General features: G+C 38.0%; 1 protein-coding gene across 2 annotated transcripts; it reads right to left on the bottom strand.

The window, feature by feature from the left end:
* Positions 1-2,917: 2,917 nt before the first annotated feature.
* Positions 2,918-8,632, bottom strand: LOC146736199 (uncharacterized). Of its 2 annotated transcripts, none has more exons than XM_085505405.1 (2): positions 7,880-8,632; positions 2,918-3,610 (listed from the first exon to the last, which is right to left on the bottom strand). In XM_085505405.1, the coding sequence occupies exon 1, from the start codon at positions 8,552-8,554 to the stop codon at positions 7,895-7,897; it is 660 nt and encodes a 219-aa protein (XP_085361531.1). In that variant the 5' UTR covers positions 8,555-8,632; the 3' UTR covers positions 2,918-3,610; positions 7,880-7,894. The 2 variants fall into 2 exon arrangements, with proteins under 2 accessions (XP_085361531.1, XP_085361530.1); XM_085505404.1 differs by having other exon boundaries at positions 7,904-8,632.
* Positions 8,633-9,589: the final 957 nt, after the last annotated feature.

Raw genomic sequence — 9,589 nt, 5'->3', positions numbered from 1 at the left:
ATGTCTCCAAACGTTACATTTCTTTGGCTATGACCTAATATAATAACATAACTTCAATTGCAAAAATACAAACTGGGCTAAGAAAGGAACTTTGAGTCGCTTGATTCTATAGAGATAATAGGATAGACTCGAAGGAATACACTTTAGTTCATTACGAATAGTCTTGCTTTATTCAGTTCAACTGCACAATCAGCTCAAGTAATGCTTCACTGTCTCAATCTCTTCTTCTCTTACAAAATCTTACAAACTTTTACAAACTCTTCAATAAAACATGGTAAACATGCAATTAACCAATTGCTACAGCCGTTGGTATGATCACGTGATTACCCTGGTAAAGTATTGCGAAATCACCCCCTACTGAATACAATTAGTAAACATTGTATTTATAAAATTTCTGTAATATATGTTTATAATGTCTAATTTAAACATTCAAGTTGTTGATTCTAAATAATACTGTCAAGTGGAATTTATTATCCTCTGGTCCACAATGTTACACAGTAAACTCATTCAAACTAATTTAAGTTGTAATGAAGGTAAGTTTAAATCATAACAAATTCCACTCGTCTCAAGACTTGAGCGCTTTTAAAATATTGTTTATGCCCTATCTTTTCTGTCTGATTCGACCTGCGTTCTTGAAACTTATCGCCGCATCAGATATGATGTCATTATCCTAAACATAGAGGTCAGGGTAGAATTTACTCTGATTGAAATCATTTCTGACAACAGATTCTATGATGTCATACTTTACCCATAATCCTTTGGTGAAGAATCAATTTGGCGGCCTACATAAATTGATGAAAAGTTATATAAAAAAATATGTAAATTGCATGTTCTTACATTTTCTGAGCTCTTTTATCTGGGAGTATTATGTTGTTAGCCTTGATTTTTTCTTTAATAAACAGAATAAACACTGTTCGCTGCCAGACGTATTCTAGATGGATGGTAGAAGCAATACAATAAATTTGCTCTAAATAGTAAAGAATCACCAACTCGGGATTTCAAGGATGCACATCTAGGTAGTAAAGCAAAAACATTTAGCCCATTTTAGGAGGAGAGCTTCTGGCATTGAGTTTCGACTTTCACTACTATTTAATGGACGATTGTTTTGCCCTGGAACATACTGTAGCGAGTCAGTACCTTATGAAATGGAAACACTGTTTGATGTAATTGTGTTGCGGGCTCTCATAACCTTTGTAATTTTACGAATAGTTATAATTGACCTGGCAAAAGACAATTTGAGGACTCAGTTGGTAATATTCAAGTCATGTGACCTAATTTGTATAGCTCCAACTTTTTAATTACTTTTTATATTTCATATTATGACTGACAACTCTCACCGCTATCCATTTTTCAATCTTGGGTTTGGGCGCTAAATTTGTTTGAAAATTTGCTGAAACTTCGGGCGCCCTCAAGGGGCCAGTTTAGAGAAGTGCCTAGTGGACATCGACCGCAGTACCACGTGACTACTGTGGTAAGTATTCAAGTCAAATCACAATTTTGCTTAAAAAACATTTCTGTCCGTTATCTCATTCACAACCTTTATTTACCAAATGTTTTAGAAACATGGAATATGTGGGAGCACACTGAACTCGCTAGGTAGTCACTTGTTTACATGCACTTCACGGGATAGACTAATTGCTAGACACTCTCATAATGACTAAACCTGCGATTTTTTGAAAACATAATGTTTCTGGCTGAAATTTACGGGATACTGAATGTGTCTCGACTGTTTTAAGAACCATTTTTAACCCTTTTACAGAGAAGTGTTTTACAGCCACGTAATTCACTACATATTAACACATTTGGTGGCCAAAACATTGTGTTCCAATAGTCATATGGCATTAACTTTGTTGAAGTAGAAATGTTAGGATTTCCCCTTTAGCTCCGCATCCCTATAGAACACACTGTTAGGTATGGGTAAACCTATTGAATTATAACTCTTGTCCTTTACTTTTTAGTAGGGGCACGATGTATAGCATGTTCTTAGCGTAGTTCTTCGACCGAACACGCAATGGTTAGTATGGAGGGGTGACCCGAAATAGACGTTGAAGATAGCTGATACGGATCCAACTAAAGAGGGCGTACTACACAAACATAAATCGGATCTCGCTATAAATAGTGGTGTTCACTGTGTTATATGTTGTAGTGGCGCTGCATTGGTGTGCTTTCAAAACGCGTGAGCCTGATAATATTTACCCAACTATTCTATCTATGTAAACTTGCTAAACTTTAAAGCGCGGTGGTCGTCGCGCAGCGCGTGTTCAAATTTCATGTAAATAAACAATGTATTTTACAACGCGTTGTATACGTCGCCATATATCGAACAGGACGTGGCGCGACGACCACCGCCCTTTAATATAGACCCTGTACGACTATCCATCTTTATGCATTGTTCTCTTCGAAATGATGCATCTATTTTTTATAATTCAACATTCCATTTAGAATATTTAAGTAAACCACGGAGAATGCCACTCTTGTTCACATTTTATAACGTGATGCCGAGTCAATATTTTATTTTATATTCATATAAACATCAACATGACTTTTCAATAGACTCTCCGGGGAAATATTTTGGGACAATTGATACCCCACTAAAGTGATAATTGACAATATTTAAAGGCCCTAACAAAAACAATGTGGGACAACACCAATTTTTGTTCTATGTTACCGCGCATGATATGAACATGTGCATTTAACATGTTATTTACGAAGATAACTAATTTATTTCAATGGGTGTGTGTACATCAATAATCTAGGAACCTTCTACATTCTATAATTGCATAAAGTTCTCTTCGTTACATATGTAAGAATCATTTTAATAATCGTTTTTTTTGTTTGTTTTTTAGTAGACTGGTAGTTTAATGTCTCTAAACACGCCAATTGTACTCACATTTGCACTTAATTGATAGAGCAGGTGTCACAGTTCTTAACAGTCAAGATATTTATTTTGATCGACATAAAACACTTAGTGTTCTCATTTACTCCACAAGGAAGTATTCCGGGCAGAATAGTTGCCAAGAATATACTACATGTATAAGTATAATATTATTTATTATTGGTAATATTACTGGTACGAAAATACAAGAAATTTACATAGCGAAATAATTAATAATATCAATATATTTTTCAATTTAAGATGAATACATTCATTGTCTCACCAATGTTTTCCTTTTATAAGTACTAACACGCACGTCCAGTCATGAATTCGCAAGATATGGAATGTTCAGTCACTCTTGGATCATGGAATGGTTCATTACAAGTGAATTAAATACCTGTATCAGGTCATTCAACCATTGCAAGCTTAACGAGTAAATTGTGAATTATTTCATGATGAACCGAAATGCTGTGCTGGTTGTTGCACCAAAACGATCAAACATGTAACAAACAGCTTATCCGGTAATCCGAATAAATCTTAAGCAATATGCAAGCTTTGCTCCCTCTATCGGCCATGTCAGGTAAGGAGTGTCCTTCTTTCCGTGTCAGCCATTCATCATGCTTGCTGTGCACCGAGATGCTGGCCCACCGTTGCCATGGCAACCTTCACCGGAGATACTTTCGTTGCTGAGCTAGACTTCCCATTGTGCGTCCTAGATTTAACTGCAAAACAACTCTGAAAAGATAGGAAAATAAAAATGATATTTTAAAACCGTGACAGTTATTTTACACAACATGTAACGTGCTTTCGCCGGCAAAGCTCTAACGGGAAACACCTGCGTGGTCTAATGAGTATGCTCAGTGCATTTGTCGACAATAGGAAAACAAAATGCAAAGAGTGAACAATAGCTCTAACTGTTTCAGATCGTTACAGCCCATGTGAACAATTCTAACGATTCAAGAAGTGAATAGGATTATTTAAAGGTCGCAAAACCTTTAATAGAAATGCTACATTTAATCTTTTATCATTACTGTCAGTGTCGAGCGTTTTCTTGAACGTGTACCCGAGGCTCCAACTTTGACATCTCGCTGTAGGGAAATGCATTTTAGGACAATCGTCTTTCTTCATAATATGCGAGTTTTCACTCGTGACGTTGACTTCGACGAGTTCAATATTTTACGATGCGTTTTCCGTCCGATTATATACACGTATTGGAATGAAAAACTATAATATGAAACATTTCGTTTCCTGCAAAAAATGATAGGTGTTATCGTGTCTGGGGTTGTTTTTTAGTATTTCTAATGGCTATGATTGGGAATAAAATAAAAACTTTTATCATTGTCGCCACATTTACTACGAACCTCAAATTCACCATAAACTGCGTTATGTGTATTTCAAGCTATTATATGAATGTGTACGTGTTTTCAGATTATAACCATCATCGGTGTCACGTGATAGATACGTTACCATGCCGGCGATTTATGTGCACATAGTGAAACTACTTAACGACAAATGGTCTATTAAAAAGATTGATTATAATATATTGATTTTGAAACCATTCCAATACAAGCCGATTCGTCAATAGTTTTGAGTTAATGGGTACAAAGCTTCCCAAGTAAAGTAATGGTTACCGGCTTTCATTTAAGAATGATGTTTTAGACGACCGCTTCGAACATTGCATGCCACCGTGACTGTTTTACTTTGCCGCAACGGTTTGTGCTCAGTAATATACAAATTTAACCACATCCAGTCCCCGTCATATCTAGGTTTACTGTACTGAATCTGAGCTACCACCGTATTATAAAACAAAATGAAAGTTGGTGTCATGTATTTTTTGAGGAGAATGGTTTTGAACGGGTTAAACAAGAAAGAAAACGAAAACTGCTAAGCAACACACACTCTGGTGTTTACAAATTGAGAGAATGTGTACACGTTCAGTTTCTCTAATACATATAATTTGGCGGGATGCTCCCGTGACCCCCTCCCCCCAACGAAACAGTAATTTATCGTTATTTTGTATGGAAATTGCATTAAATAACTCGACTGCCTGGGGCGAACTAAGGCATCATACTATCACGTGGCATGGGCTGTTAAATCACAATCTCTCAAAACCTCGAGGGAGTGTGATATAAGGAATCGTTATATCATCATTTGTTAGTGCATACAACAACAGATGAGTCATTGATTTCAATTGAAGGCCATCACGTCGTGTATACTTGTGGCGTTAGTCGGGGAATAGCATGTTTAGTATGAATATACTTAATATAGATAAGGTACACTAGTTAGCCTATAATGAACTCTTATAACGCAGCGTAATACCATCTAGTCCGAGTTGAATTATCGCACTGCTACACACCTACGTCGTTAAGTACCCCGTCTCGAGGCTCGTTATCGTTTCTAGGTAACCTCCGCGAGGCAAAACCACGTCGACACAATAAATGGACAACAACTGTATTTTGCCTGAGTCACTATGCGCAGCGTTGATTGTTTTGTTATGTTCACAGTGTTGGCGGTTACGGTGGAGTGGTGATCGTCATGCGTATGGCAAACACCGTTGTAGCTGTCGTCACACGGAACAATATATTGTTAGTCGCACAAATAAAATAGTATGTATCATAGCAAGGAAATACATTTGAAGTATTTATTGTAAAACTAGTCTATTGCTACCCGGAATCGTGTCCAATACATTTATGCTGTACGTAGGCGTTGTTTCGCACAGTGCGGGAAAATATACAGTGCGTCAACAGTACGTCAAAGTAGTCAATTGTAACTCTGGTGCGGCGCAGTGCGCATTCATGTTGTCGAAATTGAACACCATTACGTATACGTTGTTCATTTCCTCACACAGGCGGCATTCGGAAGTAAAAATAAAATGTAATATACATGCAAATAACGGATTTCGACGCAGAGTGGCTCGTTGTTTGTATTTAATTTTGGATTTTAATAATCTGTTCAAAAGACGATTATTTCCGAGTCATGCTTCACTTGAACATGGAACATACTTGCAATAATGATAATATATGAAAATAAGGATAAGTAGATCTTTCAAATAGAAGTAAATTCTTGCAATACACTGTTTTTTTCTCGTATTTTCCAAGTTATTCCTATTCGGAGGGAAATCATGATGACGATTCAGAAATTAGTGAGTAATGCTCTCTAGATTTTAAAATCTTCGAATGTGATATCATAATGAAGATGTATAGATAAATTTTAATCGAACTTCCTTTGAATTTTAAGCAGCACAACGCTACATTTTTATTTTATTTATTTTTATTTTTCTTAAAGTTGTAAAATTTTAATCATGCGGATTAGCATTTTTACATTAGATTGAGCATCTGAATATTCAAGATTCTTCATTCATACGTAAAGAGGCGCTGAACGTTGAATCATTCTACACTCGGTTTGATTTGCTCTACTTAATAATAGACAAGTGGTAATGTATTCAGATCAAACTAAAAAAGCACCTGTCGTCCAATAGGTGATTTTCCGAACAATTGCGAGATCTCGCGAGATTCATGAAAGACGCGCGTCGAACGTCTGCCGCAAAAATCGAACGATTTGATTTTGAACTAGAATTTCTTTATTTCGTAGCTCACATCGACCGTCCGATCTTCGACAGAAGAATATTGCTTCCGAATACCCTCACTTAATCGAAATTGTCTATCATCAAATGTGGACAGCACATTATTAAGCATGGAAATGTCCCCGAAATACTTTCGCGTTTGTCGAATCCCACGCGATGTTTGAAGCGACTACGACGCTATGACCTTTGTTTGTCCTGTTTTTACGTTCGATTTCACGCATAACGCGTGATTCTCGCAGTGTACGGAAAATGGTCTATTCTACACGCACTTGTTCAGTGCTCATGTACCTGTATTTATTTGTTCCAGATTGAAAGGCAAGTTAACCTAACTCAACAGTGCCTTGTCACCACACTCTATTGTTACGCGGGTTTAATTCAGTACGGACGTCGGTGTAGCAGTAGTTTAATCATGTTATGTCTACTTATTTTATTGAATCAGTACTGACTTGATAAGTATTAATCAAAGTTGGCTTATGGAAAACACAGTTTACGTATTATTTCCCGACTTCATAAGTTAGTTTTCATCAAGGCTATTTCCTGCAGAATCGACAGTGACGTCATCGTCGATATTATCAATAACAAACGATTATTGATGAATATCATTTATAGGCAGGTGTTACGGATGTTGTTTAACCGCATTTTTGCTGACTATTATGTTGTCCTCCTTTATGCACAATTCTCAATATCCAAGAGACGCGTTAATAGTTTTGAAATTAATAAGAAATAATTTTGTTTTGCAGCAACTAAGAAATACCAAATACTATGAGGCGGCACGCACTATCTTTTGTGGTGTGGGACAAAACCCATGGAAACACTGACGGGTGTTTTTCAAAATTCCGCTTTCAGTTGCGTGTGCGTTAGTGACCGTTCTATTGTACACGGTACTGTCGTAACACACACACATCTCTCGGTGTTACAACGTCACACCTGAAAATCGTCATTTGGGTACGATGATGTTGTCCGGTATTATTAACTAGTTCGCACGGACAATCAAAAGGGAATAATACTGGGACCAACGATTCAGGACACCCCGGTATAACCAATGGGAAAACATTTCAACAAACAGTTTTAAAACAAAACCATCTTGAAAAAAATAAGTTGGAGTGAACCATTAGAAACCCTGGGAAGAAAGATCGGAACAAAAATGTGCGAAATATTTTTTTTGATCATTCAGTTTTGTGCTAATGTATTCATTCCATGATGAATTAGCTGTGTTTTTACCAAGATTCACGCTATCATAATTTGTGTCTGTTATTTATTCCTGTAATATTTTTTTTCCTGTCCAAATTATTTCTTTTCGAGTTCTGCTTTTGCCCCAATGTTTCTAATGTTCATCCAATATGAAACATACAAAACTTGCTCAGTATTCTACCACCCAAATTTCCCATGGTCCAACCGTACGGTAAGTGAATTATATTTACCGACAATCATTGGAGTCAACTTGCCTGTGTTTGACCATTCTTCTGTTTCGTGGCTATTGAGTTACTCCTGGTGGTCGCGCTGTGTAGTAACCTGGGTGCCATCAGCATCGTACGGGTACTCACCGTCGATGACAATGGCTTGGGCGATCTCGCATTCTCGGGTATCTGCGGAGCGGGGTTAATACGCGGAACGGACAGACGGGCTTTTTTAAAAGACATTTCATCCACACTGTTTTTGCCGCCGTCATTGTCTGCGATCGTTGGCAAATGGTTTGCCGCAGTCACCATGTTCCTCGTTGTTACCCGATCCCCGATTTGGTCATGTTGGGGCTCTGTGCTCGGTCGTCTTACTACAAGCCGTGGTGTTGCCAACTGACTAATGTCTCTGCTTCTCCTCCCTGAGGTGTCTCTCCTCGGTCGCCCGTTCCCCCATTTTCTAAACTCAGGCGTTTTGTTCAATCGCCGGCATTCCGGGATCGAGGAACCAATGCTGGCACCCAGGAGGCGTCGCTGACGTAGTAAAATCCGTTGGAATTCGGTTCTTTGTCCGTCAATTAATATTTTTTGGAAATAATTTCTCTCCTTTATGCTGTGCTGTTGAAACATGGTCAGTTCACGTCTAAATCTTTCCTTTATGCGAAGTACTCGAGGCGGATCACAATCGAAGTCATCCATGACAACATAGGTTGTTTATCAATGTGTTAATATTAAAAGACTACACACGCGTAAGCATACTCGCCAGTCTATACAAATCACATACTACGCGATTGAAGCGCAGCTAATCGGTTTTGATACGTGATCATATATCATCTACAAACTAATACTTGACCGAGCGAGGGCGCCCTAATGTGAGCGTACTAATATCAATTCCATCTAATGACACGTTGTTTGGGAACAAAGTACCACGGCTACGATTTCCACATTATAATTGCGACGCAAGGGTTATGATTGATATCCCCTTATTTAGAAAAAAAAATAACCAGGGAAGGCGTGCTTGTATTATAAATACGATCTCACGATATCAGAATTCTAGGGGGAGGACATCCGGTCATTTTCACCGCATGGCAACCATCACGATGAAAACAAAGGCCAAAAACTCTTAGAAAACGGTACTTCGGGATGGTTGTTGAGACTCCCTTGAACAGTGTAACAAGATTAGCCCTGCGTGTGTAACGCCACGGTCCCTCTATAGATGGACTGTGGTAACGCATATACATTTGATTGTTTAGGATTACTTCAAAGTTGAGTTCCTGTTGTTTTCTCATATTTTCACCGGCTTTTCGCTCGGCGTTACGCGTTCCTCAGCAGCGCGCACAGAGCCCATAGAAATACGCTGTACAGTGGTGCGCGTCTTAGCTCATAGTGATTGTCTCCCTCTGTGTTGTAAGTTTTGATAAATCTGACTCGTTTGTTTTTAAGTATGCCTTGAATAAATCCTATATACAATGAGTAAATGATTATGAAAAGGGTAGAAATGCAAAGAAATAAACGAATTGCCGCCCACCAATGTTGTACCATTTGGATACCTCGATGTTCAAACAGTTAGGACTGCTTTTATAAACATTGCTTGGGGAACTTTAAGGATGGAGGTGTCTTGGGAGATAAATTTAAAGTATCATTTTTTGTCGGAACCCTACATAAATTTTGCTTTACCTATCATTCATGCCCGATCAATGTTCCGTATTTAACTTGCCCTGCACCTTCTAATCC

Source organism: Saccoglossus kowalevskii, chromosome 11 (genome assembly GCF_978046115.1).
Source record: "Saccoglossus kowalevskii chromosome 11, keSacKowa6.1, whole genome shotgun sequence".
Classification (NCBI taxonomy): domain Eukaryota; kingdom Metazoa; phylum Hemichordata; class Enteropneusta; family Harrimaniidae; genus Saccoglossus; species Saccoglossus kowalevskii.
This window is presented reverse-complemented; position numbering and strand designations above follow the sequence as displayed.